Source organism: Lepidothrix coronata, unplaced genomic scaffold, assembly GCF_001604755.1.
Source record: "Lepidothrix coronata isolate B3197 unplaced genomic scaffold, Lepidothrix_coronata-1.0 Scaffold159, whole genome shotgun sequence".
Classification (NCBI taxonomy): domain Eukaryota; kingdom Metazoa; phylum Chordata; class Aves; order Passeriformes; family Pipridae; genus Lepidothrix; species Lepidothrix coronata.
Window position 1 is genome coordinate 955,518 of NW_016690339.1, and position 19,585 is coordinate 975,102.

The 19,585-nt window shown below is 42.4% G+C and overlaps 1 protein-coding gene across 1 annotated transcript in view; it reads left to right on the plus strand.

Annotated features, from left to right (window-relative positions):
- The window catches only part of SLC38A1 (solute carrier family 38 member 1), a 42,340-nt gene extending 23,097 nt beyond the window's left edge, over positions 1 to 19,243 (plus strand). The window contains exons 6-16 of the mRNA XM_017829183.1: positions 1,056 to 1,148; positions 1,450 to 1,531; positions 2,708 to 2,790; positions 3,415 to 3,473; positions 4,187 to 4,309; positions 6,466 to 6,545; positions 7,678 to 7,778; positions 10,884 to 11,002; positions 11,555 to 11,696; positions 11,805 to 11,902; positions 12,954 to 19,243. Coding sequence (XP_017684672.1) covers positions 1,056 to 1,148; positions 1,450 to 1,531; positions 2,708 to 2,790; positions 3,415 to 3,473; positions 4,187 to 4,309; positions 6,466 to 6,545; positions 7,678 to 7,778; positions 10,884 to 11,002; positions 11,555 to 11,696; positions 11,805 to 11,902; positions 12,954 to 13,055 — 1,082 coding nt within the window. The 3' untranslated portion in view covers positions 13,056 to 19,243. The remainder of the gene's footprint in view (positions 1 to 1,055; positions 1,149 to 1,449; positions 1,532 to 2,707; positions 2,791 to 3,414; positions 3,474 to 4,186; positions 4,310 to 6,465; positions 6,546 to 7,677; positions 7,779 to 10,883; positions 11,003 to 11,554; positions 11,697 to 11,804; positions 11,903 to 12,953) is intronic.
- The last annotated feature ends 342 nt before the right edge of the window (positions 19,244 to 19,585 follow it).

Consider the following 19,585-nt stretch of genomic DNA (forward strand, 5'->3'; position numbering starts at 1 on the left):
GCGTTATAGATGGTGTGTCTCCAGGCCTCCCGATTGGAGGCCAGAGTAGACCAGTTATGGTGATCAATATGGCCAAGGCTGAGATGTTGTTTCAGGGAGTCCTTGTATAATGTCACCAATTGCCTATTTAAACTCAATGTGGACACATTTGTGCCGTGTTAGTTCCCAAAATCTGAGCCCTGTTTTCTGTGTTGCTGGTACATTTAAGCTCAAACTTATTTTTTATACAAGCTTCAAAGCAGAAATGCCAGCTCTAAGGAAATATAGAGAAAACCAAACAATGGAATGCATTTTAAAAATCATCTGCCCAGTGTAACATCTGCAGTATTTCTCTTTTGGTTCTAATGTATCTCATGATCTTCACAATGCCCAGTCTTTTTCTCAGTCTAATTCGCAGACAAGGAAAAAAACCATTTAACAGAAACACAAACCAATTAATAGGGGAGTTTCTTAAGCTTGATGGTTACTTAAAAAGAAATCTTAGTTATAATTTACACCTTTCTCTGGTTTTACCAAAACTATACCTCACTGAGAACTCACAAATTAGGGCTTTGTCATTAGAAGTTGTAAATGATCCTGTTAAACAATGGCTGTCCTCATTTGGATCGTTCAGGGAAAGCAAGTGGAATTGCATAATGGCAGTTCAGTGTCTGTGAGGGCCAGGCTGCCAGTGCTGACTTGTGGGTCCTGCTGTACCAGGTTTTGTCTGGAGAGGAGGCTCTCTATGTCATTCTCACTGCAGGCGCAAATCTATGCCAGGATGGGGATACCAGAAGGAAATGTCACTAGGAGTATAGACTGACTCATTAAAGGAGTGCAATAGTCTCATTAAGAGCTTCCATTTCAAAAGTGACTGGTAAATGATAACATTTATAGAAGTCAAGAAAACATATAAGTTTCAGCCCTAGAAATTACAAGAGAGCTCCCTATTTACTTGCAATGGGCAGTTTGGGCTACACAGATGGCTGGTTAGCTGAAAAGAAATCATAAGTGTTTCAACTCAGCAGCTTTCAATGGTGTATTTGTTACTTTTCTCCTCTTTTCTTTTCATGCAGGGTGCATGGTGTATGAAAAGCTTGGTGAGCAGATCTTTGGTACCCCAGGCAAAATGATTGTCTTTGGCTCTACATCTCTTCAGAACGTTGGAGGTAAAGGAAATGAAGAATATTAGAAAACAAAGCCCAGGAATATCTCAATAATGTTACAGCTACCAACCAGTCAGGTTCCTCCTTCTCCCCACGACATCTTGGGATCTTCATGCTCCTCAAGATAGCTTTGCATGCATCCTTTGCATGCAGCCTTTTGAAAATGCTGTAGTTTTACAGTCAGTCATAGTTCAGGGTCTTCTATCATCAGACATCACTGTGGGAGAAGGTTCAGGATGCTTCTCAGTACTTGTTCCACAAAATACTTTATCCATTTTGTAAATCAATCTTCTTCTTCCTCCAGCAATGTTGAGCTACCTCTTCATAGTCAAAAATGAGCTGCCTTCTGCCATAAAGTTTCTAATGGGAAAAGAAGAAACTTTTTCGTAAGTTGAATTAATTTTGATCCTTAGACTGTAGAATTTAACGTTGTGTAGTTAAGTTTATGTTTACAAAAGCTCTTAAGTATTGGATATCCTTTAGGTTTGTCAAAGTAGATTTTCACAGGAGTCTCTCAGGGGGTTCATAAAAACCAAGACAATTTTGGGAAGGAAAAGATGGATAGGAAATGCAGGTTAGTTAGCTGCTGTTTTTACACACTAGATTTTTATGAAGAATGGTGATTTATACAAAGCTCTTATCATAGAATCCAATATTTTATAGTGTTAGGCAACACTTGAAAATATTGGGAGCAATGCAAGTTAAAGATATTATGTGTTTCCCTGCATTCTCAGCATCTTGCAGAATTTTGTCCCTGGAACATTGTCCGTAGCGTGAAATTCTTCAGTACTAGCATATGACAACTGCAGAATATTATACTTAGATTTCTGCCACTTATCATTCCTTAAATTTACCAGTTTCTTTAATAGAGGGATGGCATCGTTTTATAGCGGTGAATATCCCTCACGCTAGGTTATATGGTGTGCTGTAGTGCACAAGAAAGTGGTAGAGACTCCATTCTTCCTCAGGCTATCGTACTAAACTGGACCAAGCAATGGAAATAGGTCATCAGAACATCACTAACACTGTCCCTTCTCCTCTTTCTTGCTTTCCAGTAGTATTCAAAGCACTTTGCTAGAGGAGATACAGTCTTGGACTGGCCAGTGCATGCCAGCCCTCAGGAGCCTGGTTTGCCACTCCAGTCAAATGCCTGGGTGGTTTCCCAAATGAATTGTGGTGCCCCTCCCTGCTCCACTGTGCCGTATGTGTGAACCTTTGCACAATCTTTCGTCGTCCTGACACGGTGGCTTATATCAGGTCACACAGGTGGTTGTTCTGCCTCTCAGTCCCACTCACTGATCCCAGCAGTAGGGTGATATTTTGACTAGTGACTATGAAAATCTGCCATACCTGAGTCAGACCAGTGCCCTGTTTCAAGGGCTGGATACTTTAAGAGTCTGCAAAGTTGAGATGTGACCCCTTCTCTCCTTTCGTAGGAGCTTGTAGGGTAAGAAGACCAAAGATAGTTCTGTAAGTACAGCAGTCAAAGAGGGTGACTGAAGGGAAAACCAGAGAGTGTTTAAGGTATGCTCATGATATGGTTTTTTAAATGTTTTATGCAGGGCATGGTACGTGGATGGACGGATTCTTGTTGTCGTAGTGACATTTGGCATAATCCTCCCTTTATGTCTCCTTAAGAACTTAGGTAAGATGAAAATGCCATTTTGAGCATCATGCCACTGACAGCCACATTGACAAAAAATAAGTTACTTTTCTATAAGCATCAAAATTTTTAGTGGTGAGGTATTGGACTTTGAAGTAAGATATATGCAGAGAATTGCATTTTCAAGTGTGTTTGAATCCACAGAGATGCCAGTAGGTACACAATGTATTTTTTTAAAATCATGTAACAACATTTGGCATCAAAGTCCAGCTGGGATCTTCCTTTTGAGAAAATAACCCAAACTCAGCTGATGTGACTTGTATCAGGGAATCTGTGTCACATTCTGATGGCAACTGCACACTTTCATGTATTTTTCAATTATCACAACCTCTTTCAAAAGTAAAATTAGTTAAACTGATGTACAGGTGACCCTGAGGAAGTCAAATGGGTCAGAGCAAGGCTCAGGCCTGACCAAAAGCTAGGAGACTTGTTATGTGGGAGGTTCCCAACATGGGAGACTTCCACACCAATAGGACGTGCCCAGAAGCTCACAATGCATATTAAATGTATAACACATTTGAACTTTTCATGAAGAAGCAAAAGGAAGTAAAAGCCAAGATAGACTAAAAATTATTTTGTGTAAGATTTCCTTTTAATTTCTTTCAGGGTATCTTGGCTATACCAGTGGATTTTCATTAAGCTGCATGGTATTTTTCCTGGTAGTGGTAAGTTCAGCTTGCTTTCTTTGTTGGATGAGTCTTAGAACCATAGAATCATTAAGGTTGGAAAAGACCTTTAAAAACATCAAGTCCAACTGTCAACCTAGCACAACAAGTTCACCACTAAACCATGTCCTCAAGTGAAGTAGGCACACATTTTCTGAACACTTCCAGGGATGGTGACTCCACCACTTCCCTGGGCACTCTTTTCCAATACTTTACAACCCTTTCCATGAAAAAAATTTTCTAATATTCAATCTATAACTCTCCTGGTGCAACTTGGGGCCATTTCTTCTTGTCCTGTCAATTGTTACCTGGGAGAAGAGACTGACACTGACCTCCTACAACCTCCTTTCAGGTAGTTGCAGAGTGATAAGGTCTCCTCTGAGCCTCCTTTTCTCTGGGCTAAATAACCGCAGTTACCTCAGCAGCTTCTTGTATGACTTACTCCCCAGACCCTTCACCGCCTTTCTTGTCCTTCTCTGGACTCACTTCAGTACCTCAATGTCTTTTTTGTAGTGAGGAGCCGAGAACTGGACACAGTACTCGAGATGTGGCCTGATCAGTGCCAAGTACAAGGGGAATGATCACTTCCCTAGTCCTGCTGGCCACGCTATTTATGATACAGGCCAGGATGCTCACAATTTCACTGATATTTTAATTTTAATTTACTTTTTTTTATTATTTTAGCAATTAGCTATCTTCCATTCTTATTCTAGGTTATTTACAAGAAGTTTCAAATTTCCTGTGGTGTACCAGAACTAAATGCAACATCTATCCTATCAAATAGCTCAGCACATGAACATATGTGTAAGCCAAAGTATGTTATCTTTAATTCCAAGGTATGTTTCTTTTTATAATACTTATTTTTAATTCACATAATATGTGCACCTACACCCCATGTTCTTAATCCGAACAAGGGCCTGATTCTCCATGCTTCCATTTGTGATCCAGTAGTGAATGGACAATGGGTCTCCTTGCCCGGTCTTACGGAGATGCCATGATGAATGTACTTTGCAGTCTTGTCCTGCCCTGGTAGTAGATGTGCTAAGGCTATGAGCCTGAGCTGCCACTGGACAATTAATGCTTTCTTCAGGAGATTTTTCCTTTCCACTGCTTTTTACTATCCATACTACAACTGTGCCTTCAGACTCTTGTTCAGCAGAAGCTGAGTAAGCCACACGTGCATCCAAAACCCAAAAGTAATCTCTGTCCTTTTGCAGAAAAACCACTTCTTTGTGACAGGGTACATGTTTCTGTAGCCATGTGGTGAACTGGACTGGAAAAAGGATACAGTTGGAAGTTAGTCCAGCAAAAATTTGGTTGCCTTTCAGTCAGATGCTTCCCTCTGTCACCACACAGCTGCAAAAGAAGTTGGTCTAAGAGAATGTGAGAGCTCTGGGAGCGGGAGGATGGCTCCTGTCAGCTGTGCTGGAATGCAGTGCTCCCAGTGGAACAGCCCCTTATCCAGCAGGGCATGGTCCTCAGGGCCTTACAGTTGCATTCATAGACAATGCACATGTGTAGCAGAGGCATGCAAAAATTAATTTTTTTAAAATTCAATCTACCAGCTTCAGTTGAAGAAGCCAATCCAAGCACTGTTCTTTGGTTGGGGGAAACCGTCACCCCAGATACAGTGTGACGGAACAAGAATTAGTTAATTTGGTGTGCGATAGCAGCTTAAGTGTAGTTATTCCAGATAGCATGGAAGGGCACCTTCTTCTACAGACAGTCTCAGCATTTGCCTCAGAGCCAGTGGAGTCACATCAGAAGGATCAGTCCATTTGAAGTAGGCACCTGGAGCTGATATTCTGAGGTTTGCCCTCAGGGCCAACAGTTTGCCAATCATTTTAGCAACTTCGGTGTGTGAGAGGAGAGACAGGACAGTTTCACAGAATCAGAGGATAACTGAGGTTGGCAGAGACCACTGGAGGTCACCTGGTCCAAACCCCATGCTGAAGCAGGGCCACGCAGGACTGTGTCCAGGCAACTTTTGAATATCTCTACAGATGGAGACACCACAGCAGCAATGTGCTATGAGTGAGCGAGAGGAGGTCACAAAGGCCTGGGCAAGGAAGGACCACTGGAGAGCAGCCAGTGCATTTACTGAATCTGCCAGGCCTGGGCTGTATCATAGAACAGCTTCTGTGGGAAGGGGATGCCTGTGACCAGCACAAGATCTCAGAGGGTGGGACAGAGCTCCATGTAGGGATGGACTCATTTTGTCCTTGCAGATTCACGTTACCTCTGCTCATACCCGTTCCCTAATGGAGGATGGAAGTGCTTGGGCACTGATCATTTGTGAAATTTGGCTGAGGACTGAAATCCCCTGAAGCTCTTAGTGGAGAAAGGGGTGAGGTACCCCTCAGAGGCCTCCTGCACTTCCTGGTGACATAATGGTCTTTCTCTTTCCCCAAAGAAAAGCATGCTCCCTCCAAAGCCCTCCTAGTCCTTTTGTTGGCCTGGGAAATTAAGGGATTCAGTCTGGTACATTGAAATATCCATTTATTTGTAAGTTCTGCATTCCTGTTCTCTTTTCTTACAGTCTGGATACGGGCTTCCTCTTCAGGACCTCAGCCTTAGCACCACGGGTGCGCACCCCTCTCCATGCCAAGGCAGGGTAGTGTAGCGGTGACCCGCCATATGTCCCTTTTACGCGTGACACTGTGCTAGTAACCGTGGCAGTAGCTGGGCAGGGAGACCCATCCCAGGGAGCAAAACCAGCAGCAGTGTGGCATCCAGAGCTGCGCTCTACAAGCACAGTCAGGGCTGCACTTGCGCCACCAATGCGAAGACTTTGTCCTCAGGTTGAAAGCGCGCTGCTTTCCGTATTTCCTTAAATACGTGCTAATTGACAGGTCTTCTGCCTTCTCAGAAGGGCTCTCAATGTTCAGTTGAAGAATTCAAAAAGCTGGGAGCTGAGGTAGTTGAACATTTCTTCACACCACTGGAGGAAATACTACTTCTTAACTTCTTTTCTGAAATTCTCTCTGAACAGACCGTGTACGCTTTGCCCACCATTGCTTTTGCATTTGTGTGCCACCCGTCAGTCCTCCCAATTTACAGCGAACTTAAAGAGTAAGCCTTTCTCTTTCTTTTTTTTTCTTTTTTCTTTTTTTTCCAGTTAATTGTTTTTAACCATTTTACATGGAAAATGTTAGCACAGAGGTGCTCTGAGTCATTCGTGCCACTCAGAGATGTGCTTTAACAACACCCAACAAGCCCACGAGCACGGCTGTCAGCTAGGAAATCTGGCCGTGCCACGCTGCTGGGGTGGGGGCAAGGGAAGTAGAGAATAATGCAATACTTGTGAGTTTTCTCTGGAAGTACACAGCAGCCTGGGGAGAGCCAAGTTGTGCTGGTCATTATTTGGCAGAGGCATGTGTTCCACTAATGGTGTTTGTTCCAGTGCAACTAAAAATCTGTTGCAGTACCAGGAAAATAAAAGTACTTTCAGCCTCATTGATATTAAAAGACCTTTGCTGGTACTGGCTGGGACCAGTCCTGCTGTGACATCATTGGCAGCCCTGGGCAGCTACAGTGGGGTAGCTCCCTCTGGGGAGCCCAGGAGGGAGATCAGAGTCAGGCAGACCCATGAGTGCCCTCGGGCCCCTGCTATTTGCTGGGTGCTTTAAATTTCAAGTGACTTTAGCAGGTTCACAGGTGCCTATTTAGGGCATCCTTGTGTGGATTTAAAAGTCTAAGTTTAGGCACTGGAGTGTAAATATTTTAGAACAAATATCTAAAGATGAAATGTTTACACTTTTACCTATTTTATAGGTCTGCATACATCCAGTATTTTCTACCCATGGCAACACGAATGTTTCTCTACAGTCATTCAGAATGTTTCTGGGTTCTTTTCCTCTCTGTATAATTTTATTCTTCTCTCATTTTGACCTTTTAATTTAATTATTGAAGTGTTTCAGGGCCATCCTCTCCACAGGGCTTCACTCTGTTTAAGCAGGTTTGGCCATGGAGCAGAGCCATAGGTTGGACCCACCATTTTTTGACTTAAGCCCCAAGTAGGGTCCTTTTCCCCAGTCCTTTTCTTCCTTGTGTAGCTGTCAATGAATTCGTGTTTTATATGGAAATACATTAGTGAGTCTCCCCAGAAATACTGTGTTTATGCAAAGACTTAAAACATTTGAAACAGCTATTGAAAAATCCAGCCTAACCATTTTTATGTGTTCTTTTTCTGTTCTTTCTCCAGCCGTTCACAGAAAAAAATGCAGTTGGTTTCAAATATCTCATTTTTTGCCATGTTTCTGATGTACTTTATGACTGCCATATTTGGCTATTTGACTTTCTACGGTAAGTATGCAGTTCTTTATTGATCAGAGTTGAAAGGGGATACATGTAAAATCAATAGTGTATCCCAGCTGGCAAGGAAAGTCCCATCCACTTATATTAAAATACTATTCCAAATAATTTTCCTTAAAGTTTTCATATGGAAGATATAAGTCCTTTCTTCCTTTTCCCCTATGGATGAAAAGCACAAGTGAAAGTATTATTTGCAAAAGGCATATTCAAAATATGAGGGAGAGATTTGTTTAACAGAATTGGGGATTAGCTGGAGCCCACTAAGATTGTGTTCCAGGGTCCTCACCTGAATGACGTGTGCATTGGTAACGACTGAAGCATGCATACTTGCAAAAAATTAGACAGATTTGAGAGCAGGTCCTAGGAAATGAGTAACAAATAGGCCATCACAGGTTTTTCACTTTTTTATTGACGTGTTTAGAGACAACAGACCAAATGTTTTCCCTTGTCCCTAGAGCTGACCTCTTTAGGTCTTCGTTAAACAAACTGGCAGTGGGGAAGCTTTGAGTATTGTCCCAGCTCAGCTACCAAAGGATGGTTATTTCAGTGTTTGAGACTCACACCGTCTCTTTTCATGCATATCAATTCACTTAAGAAATTATGTTGTGTCACTAAAGGATACAATATGTATGCCCTAAAGGCACAATTGTTAAGTAGAGTAGGATAAAACATGAATGTTGCCCAGGAAGTTATTCCCATGTTCCAGTATAATGAGAATGTTAAAAAGCAGTCTCTTTTTCCATGGACCATTAAGGGGTTACAAGACAGGTGACAAAGCTGATGTTTGCCCTTTACTTCAGAGTCACCATCAGTCTTCTCCACCCTATTCCAAGTGACCTTTTTGTTACAACCTCTTCATTTATGATACTGTCCCTTGTAAGCCACCTATTGCAAGAGAAAGAAAATAACTAAATATGAAATGTGGCATTTTTTTTCTTTCGAAGGTTTACCTTTCTCATATTTGTTTTCTCAGACTCTCATTCTAAGGCCTTGAGTATACATGCGCTGAAGTAATTTGAGGTCATCTGTTCTAATTTTCCCAATAAAACCACAAATAGGCTGCAAGTGACAACAGCATCAGCTGTTCTCATCCAACTGCTCCCATCTAATACATTTTCATAGAGATGTGTCAAATTAGCAGCCCCAGGGAGCAAGTGGGTGTAAATCAGCATGGACCCCTTCACTTTGGCAGGGAGGAGATTCTGATGTGATTGCCCCAGGGATCTGAGGAGGCAGATCCGTGGCGCTCCTCTCTGGGAATCTCCCACATCCCTCAAGGACGAGGGTCTGGAGTCCATGGAGGAGGTAGGGGCTGCGTCCTTCTGGCCCTCCTGAGGGGGAATGGTGGAGGAATCCCTGGGGTGTCTTGTGTGCGTCTTCCCACATCAGGCTCCCCAGCACTGAGAGCCCACAGACAGAAGCTGTGCAGCTCTGCTGGTGCTTCTGCAAGTGTCAGTGCCGTGACAGGCAGCAAAAAAGACACTGAGGGAATATAAAATTCCTCCACTTGGATCATTCTTCCCCTTGAGACTGACAAGACCTTACGTTTCATATGTTCACTTACAGTGTTCTAACCCTCTTCTCTACCCTTACCTGGGTAAGAACAGTATTTTTATTGTGACCATTTCTTCTTTGCACCAATAGTACTTGTCTGTTTGCTGTGTTCTCAAAAGTGTTGCAGTGATGACTATATTTACATTGCAGAATTACAGAAAAGAGGTGTTTTTCTTCCCCTAAAAGGTCACAGTGTGGTTGGGCTCTGTGGTGTATCTAGCTGAAAGGAAAACAGACCTTCAACTGTAAGCCTTGCCCTTCACTTCCTACCTGGCTGCAGCCCGTGAGTGGTACAGAAGTTGCAGTCTGTGCTTGCAGGAGCAGAGTAAGCTCTGTGTCGCAGAAGCTGTGCATGTGCCCGGCTTGAAAACCCCACTCCTGATCTGCAGGGAGGTGGGAGAGCATTTTCTTTCTCCTGGTGGGGATTCAAGCACTGCATAGGTGGTGTTAACCTGTGGTCTCTACCCAGAAAGGTGCCCTGGGGGGAATGTAGGCATTTTGCCACAGGATAGATCCCTCTGCCTCCAGGAATACATGAGGTTTTACCAAGTGCCAAAGATGGTAAATCAGACATGGCCGTTGAGTTCCCTTTAAGAGCTGTTATATTTTACCACCAGCTTTCTAAGATTAGCAGGCAGAAACAAAACATAAGCCTAAAAAGGGGCAGCAAGTATGTTTTGTGTCACGCTTAACAGCCCCCGCCTTAGGTTATTGCTCCTGGATATTTAAAACTTACAAAGCAAACATGTAGATCCCTCAGCAACTTGGTTTTCCTCTTGGTTAGGACACGCAGACCTGCTCTGCACTATTTATCACAGCTTCAAGGAAACATTTTGGCAGGAGGTTGTATTAAAATATTGCCAGCGCCTCCCCGTTAGGCACCCCCTGTGATTTGTCTTGGCTGCTGGGGCCGCCGGCTGGCGTGGAGCTGAGCTGCAGGCACTGCTGGCAGCCCTCAGAGGAGCTGCTGAGGGATTTCAGTGCAAATGTCAGTGTCCCACTGAGAGCTGACCCAAGATAGGCTTTGTTCTCGGTTGAGAACAGGGGCACTGCTTTTCACTGGTAGTTTATTTGCTGTTTAGACTAATTTAGTTCAAAACCTTGCAGTTTATATTAAGTTCAACCATTGCAGTGCATGTGTTTATTTTTATATCCTTTGAAACAAAAAAACAAAAAGTCCATGGAACTAATTAAAAATAGCTTATTTCACTTTACCTATTTTTGTATCTATGTATATATGTAAGCAAGCTTTTGTGTATGTCTCACTGTTGTCTTTCCTACAGTGAAAATTACCTTAGACTTAGGCACGTGCTGTCTTGAATTAAGATGCATTCCTAAATCAGGCCTCCAAAGGATTAATCTGGAATAATGGGATCATTAGGATTTTGTTCAAAGCGCTGTTTTAACTCAAGAATGTTTCATTCCGTACTCTTTTGTTTACAGATAAATCACTTGTTGTTCAAGAAGGCTGTTGTTAAACAATGATTTTTGTGAACTAATTGCCTGTTTGCCAGAACACTTACCTTACTGTCTTTTCCATAGAGAGTGTGCAGTCAGATCTGCTTCACAAATACCAGAGCAAAGATGACATCCTGATCCTGACCGTGCGCTTGGCTGTGATTGTGGCGGTGATACTCACTGTGCCAGTGCTGTTTTTCACTGTAAGTAAAACTTCCTGCACGATTTGGAAGTTGGTAATAGCTTTACACAGCACGTTTCTTCAAACCACAGTCCAGCAGTTGCTGAGACCATAATGTTGCAGTTACTAAAAGAGCTTGAGCTTGATCAGTTTTCCGCACACCAGACTCCCCCTTAAACTTTTCTGCATGGAGAAGTTCTTCATCCAGGAAATAAATAAATTGCTTTGGTCTTAAACATGTTTTAAATTGAATCCACAAGGGTTCTCTCTTCCTTCACATCACTTCATTGGAGGAGGCTCAGAGATGAAGTTAATTTTTAAGTGCAGAAGGATTCCAAAAGATGCGTTAGAAAGAGAGGAATATCCTACTGCACATGCATGTGTAACTACAGTTCTGAAATAACAGATTGATTTTAAGGATTATTTCAAAGGACATTACATGAGACAATCTAAAATTTATGACAGATCTATGCAGCACTTGTCACATGAAGAACCAGTTCAAGTAAATATGGGAAGCTTTGCATTGGCTCATAGACTATTCTTGACAGAGAAATTTCTCTCTCTCTCCCTACAGGTGCGTTCATCATTATTTGAGATGGCCAGAAAAACAAAATTTGACTTAGGCCGTCATGTTTTGGTTACTTTTGTTCTTTTGGTTATCATCAACCTGTTAGTCATTTTTATCCCATCCATGAAGGATATTTTTGGAGTTGTAGGTACAGTATCCTGGTTTTGTACTACTAATAAAAGACAGTTGCTAATCAGCAACACAATAATTAGCTGTTGCTGGCAGTTAACAAAACTCATTTATTTGAATTTTACAGGGGTCACTTCTGCCAATATGCTGATTTTCATTCTTCCTTCATCGTTGTATTTAAAAATTACACAGCAGGATGGATCAAAGTTGACTCAGAGGATTTGGGTATGCATTCCATTCCCACCAATGCAACACTTCCGTTTTGTCATTCTTTATAATGTGCTACGTGCAAAGCACATCTAATCTGAACATAGGTGTGAGCTTCTTTACATTACTTTCCCCCTGTGCTTCAGTTAGCTGGCAGCTGTGCTTGCCTTTCTCCTTGGCTTACCCTGGGGGTCTCCTAGTGGAGGGGCCATACCATGCAGAGCATCTCATATTTTGGGGAGCCCTTCTCTGCAGGGTGAGGGACTCCCCTGGCTGGCAAGCAGCAGCCCTGCAAGCAGCAGTAGCTGTCAGTGGGGTGCAGAAACCCCTCCAGCCACCTCAGCAAACCTTTCAGCCCAGAAAGCTCGCTCTGTTTCTGTGAGTTGATCCAGAAAGTGTGCAAAGTGCTCCATTTGTGGTATTCCTCACAGTTTTCATGGACCAGAGTCAGACTTAGGGTGGTTCCACCAGAAGCAGCCAGCTGAAATGTTATGTTAGCCCTTTAGCATGCATGAGCAGATGGAAATGGGCCTTGGAAAGATTTCCTATGAGCCCCAGAAAGAGCTGAAAAGATGCAATACTGTGTATTCCCAACCTAATGGGGCATGCACTGGAAGCATTGTAAGGTCAGACCTTCCTTTTCTGAGCAGACAGGCAGGAAACATGTGTTTCACTTGTGGCTACATCCACAGATCCCATGACGAAAGGGCTGAACTTTGATGAACACATATCCGCTGGGAAGAATATACTGTTTTCCGTGAGGCTTTGGAAAGAGCAGAGCTGATCAGTCCTAAAAACAGACTCACTTAATCCTCTTTAGGGCTGATCAGTGTTTAAGAAGTGAATTGAGAGAAGAAAAAAGATTGGTTTGGTGCTCAGCAAGTAATTATTAATGACGCTAATCTGTTTAATTATCTATGGGTCTTGTCTTTACCAGAAGTGCTATTTCATTTTAGTTGATAACTTTGATACATCACCTTGTAAATCTCCTTAAGAGGAGAAGTTAACATACTTGAATTAATTGTCTTTTCTTTTTATGCATTAATTTTCTCTCCGTTTTTTGTTTCAGGCTTCTCTTTTCTTGGTGCTGGGGATAATGTTTTCCCTAGTGAGCATTCCCTTGGTCATCTATGACTGGGTACAATCAGGAGGCAGTGCCGAAGGCCACTGAAGTTCACGTCCTTCTGAAAAGAAGACACCCCTGTTCACTATACACCAAAATCGCAACCATCTGTTCTGTTATCTATTCAATCTTTTGTGAGTTTACTCAAATCAAATCCAAATAATTATTATCCAGTACTGAAAATATTGTTATGGGTGTATTTTCTTTGAGAAAACAGACCCATTTTTCCAACAGACATATCGAGTTATCAGATCAGTGATAAGTCTATGTTAATTGTCCATGAAGCTATATAGAGCATTGCTCATAGGAATTCATCACAATTAGTTTCCCCTCTTCCACTCATGAACTACATTGTTTCATTATTGTCATTAGCCCTTCATCCACAAGTTCTGCTCCTTTAGAGCAGCAGCACCTGTTGCTATCAATTCCAACTGGAGTGATGTCCATTCACACCCTTCCCTCCCTCTTTTAGCCAAAACTCTGCTCTTTAATTGTACACATCTGGTTTGTTGGTTTCTTTGTTTCTTTTGTTGCAGTTTCAGGCACCATTTGCCTCACTGGGTCAAGTGTAGGATTGTGGATACAGGCATGAAAAGCACCACGAGAGCATAACTGAGCATTGTATAAGCATAGGTCCCAAATCCGGTGCTTCTCTCTGGTATTCTGGTGGGGGAGCCAGCCCCAGGGCTTGGCCTGTTTGTGGCTTTTGGGAACAGACTGTGTGTGTCTTTGTGATGGGGTGCAGGGAGCAAGAGAAGGATGGCCACCACCACCAGCCACCGTTCCCCTGGCACACTTCTGTTGGAGACTGACCAGAACTAGACTTGACCCCAAACCATGAGTACTTGAGCCTGAAGAGAAGCAGATGTTCAGAGATTTCCATGGGAAGTCTGCATTTTCTTCAGCATTAAACTGTTCAGTAATGTCCCGCTGCTGTCAGAAAAAAAATACTAAACTCCAGTTTTATTAAAACCTACACATTTAATCATACCTCATGCCTTTTCCATTCTAGGATTCATTTGTACATACCTTACCCTCCTCCCACTGAAGTCAGCAGCATCTTTGACAGCAGTGGGACCCTGATTGGACTCACTTTCTAGTGGAAATTGAAATCTGTAACATTTCTTTAAATGAACAGAAATACTTTTTAGTTTTAAAAGTTTCATTTACATTTTTCATCAATTCTTCATAACAATTAAATAACTTTCAATTACTACTAGCAGAAACACTGTAACTTGCATCTGTTGTCCACAGAATAAGCATTTGCCTAATGCCTTATAGCTGGTGTAGAGAACTACTTGTAGAGACTCAAATGCTAAGCAGGTGATTGTTCACCACCCTGAGCAGACATCTTCTATTACTGCACTGCCAGCAGCATAAATGTGTGCACTTTGTGTCATTCACCGTGTGAACCAAAAAGTGTCTCAGAATATGAATGTGGCTCCCACTGAAAGCACTGATGGCTAAAGGGAGCCCCTGTCAAGCCCCAGGGCTAAGTGATGCTCTCAGTATGCTCGAGCCATATCTCTCACTATGTAGTAACCCTTTTGTTCCCAGTAGTGGTTCATTGACAACTCCCATTGTAACTGTGGAAGCATACTGTCATCAGCTGTGAGGAACCTGTCATTGCAACTTGCTCTTTTTAAGGTTAGGGATGGAGTATTTGGGGTCTTCGGATTTCTGGGAGCTACTGAATTGCCTCAGTTGCCATGGCTTGAAGTCACTGAAAGTTGGGACCACAGAGTGCATCTCAGGACCTTGAAAGTTGGTTTCTAAGGGTAACATCCAGAGAGGTTAGTTTGAGGCCTTCCTTAGAATTTGGGCATTGATCTGCAGTGTTTATGCTGCAGAAACTAAGCCTACTAAGCCTAGACTTCCAGATCTGTACCTCAACCCAGGAAGTGAGGTATCTGCCTCTGATGATACTCCAGTGTGATCCAGAAATAAGGCAGAGTGGACTCCACAGGCTGCCCAAGTCCTTGGAGTAGCCCAGCAGCAAGAACAAAACTGGAAGCCTTCTCCCTTAAGGCAAAGTGACCTGCTAGACTGCAGTGCAGGGTTCCTTTATTCTTCCTTCCTCCTGGCCCCTGAGACCTTCACTCACAGGCTCCCAGCAAGATCTCCAGTGCAGCACCCTTTCTCCCAAGGACCCCCTAGCCCAGCCTTTAACACATGAACTGCTGAGATACCTAGGACCACTGGGCTAATGTCCCTTGTGCTTTCCTGTGGCTGGTCTCAGACACTGCGATGGTGCAGGTCACCAGCTCTCTCTGTGCCATCTCTTTATGGGACTGATCCCTGCCCTTATTCACAAAGAAGTCCATACCATAGCCTGCAAGACCAGGTGTTAGGCAAGCTCTGGGGAGAAGAACCTATGCTTTGTTCCTGTCTCTTTGCACCTTACCCACCAGCTTGGCTGTAAGTTTGTGGCTCCTCTTTTGCAGGCACCCAACCCTCAGTGGTCACTGCAGCAGGAGCCCAGCATCTCACTCCATTCTCTGACTCAACTTTCTGAGGTCACATTTCAGGTTTTGAGGTGCCTTATAATCTCTCTGGATCTTATCCTGAAAAACCTAACTCAGACCTGAGGATGCTGTACAGTGTTATCCTTAAGATGCTCCAGGGCTCTCCTGCTTTCCTCCCCGCTTTATCCTTCTGCTACTGATTAATGAGCAGCATTGCTCTGTGCATCAGGGGTTGTGAGAGAGGAGATCCTGGGAAAAACTTTTAAGTACCCAGCTATGAGCTAGAGGTCTGATCTGGTGCACAGGGTTCCAGCAAGGTCTCATCTGTGACAACTCCCCCCTCTCCGTCCCCCCGAATAATCTGTAGTCTTCTGTTTGAAATATCAACCATTGAGTTTTGGCACCCAACTTCCTTCGACTGGAAGGGCTGTTGGGTCACTGATTACTCCTTTTATATTCCTAAATCTCTTTCATCACTATTGCTTTCTCTCCTCTTTGCTGTTCTGCCTTCTCCTTTTTCCCAGTTTATTTGTATACTGGAGTTTTACTGAATAAATAGGGAGAATGAGCTGAGTGTGCATAGACTGAAATTACCCAAGGTACTGGACCACCAAAGCATATCTTAGATACTGAAGAATAGATACCCAAAATATTAAGTCTTTAAACAGACTTTGCTTCTGGGTCTCTTAACTAGGAAAAAACCAAAACAAAACAAAAAAACAAACAAAACAAAACAAAAAAATAATTTTGCTTAAACTGATTTACTGGCATCATATTTATAGATATTTATGGAAAGGTATCGTGTGTTTATTGATGTCTGTGGTAATGAACGTGAAATAACGTGCTTTTTGTTTTTTCATCAGGTTTATACATTCTTAACAGAATGCAATAGACCCTGCTGTAACTGTCAACATCAGTGATGGATGACAATATTTGTTTGAGGTTATCTGTAAAATGTACTGCTGTTTTTCAGTTCATTTGGAATAGTGAACCTGTAGCCAATGATTGTATGAGTCCCACATTTTAGCTAGGATTTTAAAAGCACAGTGAAATGCTATATGAGTTTCTCTGTTAAATTAATAGGATCCAGAGTACCATATCTACTTAGTAGGGAGTAGCATGCTTTCTTTTCATAGAGAGTTTATCGCCGTTGTGAGCACTGCAAATGTCATAGACTGGATGCAGAATTGCTCCTAATAACTGCAACAAAAAAACTTTAAAATTCTCGTTTGCATAATCACAACAATCGAGTGGTGAGGGACAAGAAAGGACTAATTAGAAGCAGGGGCTACTAATGAGATTGTAAGAGTTAATCCTACACTTAAAAGATGGCCTTGCTGCCTCTCCTAGATCACAGCACATTGCAAAGAAAATAGTCATGGGCTTAAAACAACCGTAATACTGCTACCCTTCTCTGTCCCATGGCACACATACCTAGTAAGTAAAACACAATAAATTGTTATTCAGGAACAGTATCTCAGGAGCAGTGACCTCTCTGGGTGATGCTTGCTTCTGGTCGAAGGGCCAATGCCAAATCCATGCACCAGCACAGACCTTTTGTAGAGCTGACATGGACCAAGTGGTGCCTGGCCCATGTGCAGGCCTAGGGCAGAACAGCTGGTCTCATCCTGTGAGGTCATGGATGGGGATGCTCATCCGCTCCTGAGGGCTGCTCTTCTGAGGCACATTTGAACGCACAGCCTGTGCTCCACTTGCAATAGGTCACATGTGCAAGTGTGAGTTGGATGATCCATGGGTTGTGTCTGTACATCTGCCTTACAGTGCATAAGCGCAACACAGTTCTGATATTGAGTATTAACAGTAACAATGGTATCTCTAGCTTATCTTTAAATGAAAAGGTTTCTTTGCTTGAACCTTACATTAAGGCTAAAGAGCATCTCGGTCAAAACAAAACTCTTTCCATGTGGTGGTGTCCCACGTCGAGTCCTACTGTCCCACCCCAGTGCCTGTAGGAGAAAGGCACCACAGAATGTACTCAGCTCCATCAGCAGCTCCAAGAGATGGCTTTATCAACTGGCGCCAGGGTTCTTTCGTAATCAAGTCCCCAGAGCCCTTGGTGCTGGAAAATCCTTATTTCCTATAACGTACACAAAGAATGTTTTATTTGTATCTAATGTAAGGATTTGTGTAACAAACTGTGAAAAAAAAAAAAGAATGAATTAATAAAAAGTACAGGGCTGGAAAGGTCTAGAATTCACAAATTGTACACATGCCTATGTTTCTCAAAACAAATCTATGCAGTTGTGTTGTATTGTAGGAAATTTCGTTTTTATGTACATATATATTGTAAATAAATAGGATGCTGTATATTTTTGCAGTTGTTTTTCCCCCATGATATAGAAGTGTTGAGATAGGCTCTGCATATTAAGAGTAATTTAAATAGAAATACAAATACTTTAGCTTCTTAGCAAAATGCATATCCTTTTCTTTCTCCCAAGAGTACACAAGTTAAATCCTAAACTTGAAATTACAATTACATCACTAATGTGACAAGAAAAATAAAAGGTCCAATGAAATTGCTAGGATTAATTGCAGTGCATGACTCCCTGTTCTCTCAAGAGCAAGTTTGTCAGTCTTCCTGGTAGGTAAAATATCTCCCTTGTAAAGGGCCCCTTTGGTATGCAGGTACCTCTTACCTCCTAAGCTGAGGTCAGGTGGTAGTAAAGTGTTGAAAAGGCTTTATGCAGAAACCATGGTAAACTGCAACCAGCAGTTTGACCCAGCATTATGCCATGTTGCATCCAGGCATATATTTACCCAACTAGGCCAAACAGGTCAGGGCAAAACTTCTGCATTTCCATTTTCAGCTATCAGAAATGCGTGTACTTCAGAAAAAAAAGTACTACAAGCAAGGGGTGGGCAGCAACCAGAGCAATTGGAATTGGTGCCATTTCTAGCCCTCACCCTTCCTGCAGAGTCCTGTGGCTGCTTCTCCACCACAGACCCCGCTGCTCTCATGCAACCAAAACACTAATGCCTGAGGATGCCAAGAGCATCCCCGGCCAGGGACTGCTTGCACATCCCACCCTGTGAACAGGCAGAGGCCAGTATTTGGGTCATGGGATAGCTGCGTGTCCAGGGGTGAGAGTGATGGGGGGGAAGAGCTGTGTGCATCCCGAGAGTGCCTCCATCAAAGGCCTTGTATAGACTTTCTCACTGGTAAAGCATGGAAACATGTCTTTTTCAGGATTGCTGAAAAATGGAGGTTAAGGAAGTGCATCTAAAAATAATTGTATTTTTTTTCCATGTTTACTTTATGAGCTTGGATGAAAATGAAACTTGAAATAACATTTGCTTTCACCATGAGCACAAATTGAGGAAAAAAACCTATATACAGTCAGTTCTACAAAGCTTTTCAAGTTAATACAAGTGTACATTTTATTTTCAGTGTTATAGCCAACAAAATATAAACTGTAAAGGTATTTTTCCACAAGACTTGAACTTTAACTTGTTTATAGAAACCTATTTTTAGTGTCCCAATATATGTTATGGCTCACCCAGATCCAGTATGAACAATGCTGTTTGAATGATGTATGCTTGATACAAGCTTGCCTGTAATAGATTGTTGAAGTGAGTCATTGGTAATATTTTGCTCCTGTTAATATCACCTGTTAACTTTGTGCTGCTCATATCCAAATAAACAACGCAGTTTTTCAGTTTCTGTGTGTAAATAAAAAAAAATGTATTGAGTTCTATAATCTCTCTGTTAACTCTATAGTTTTTAAACATTAAAATTGTAATCTAAACTAATGTTGGGACCATATTCTTTCAAAGGAATGTGTATGTATCATTTTAATAATTTGAATAGCATATGCTCCCTGCTGTTTATGCAAGTATTTTCATTGAATGTAGGGCATGCAGCTTTTGCGAAGCCAACTGTATTAGATTTGGTGCAGTATATGCAGCAAAATATCAATAGACATCTGTGGAGCATTAAAGGGAAGTTTCTGATACAGTTTTAGAGGGACCTGAAGCTGGGGCATATGGTCACCGCGGTCTGGGGTTGCTGAAGATGACAGCATTCCTAAAAGACAGTACTTGTTTCTGCCTGCTCTTTGAAGACTGTCCAAGTGCTTGCCAGTCTATTTCAGG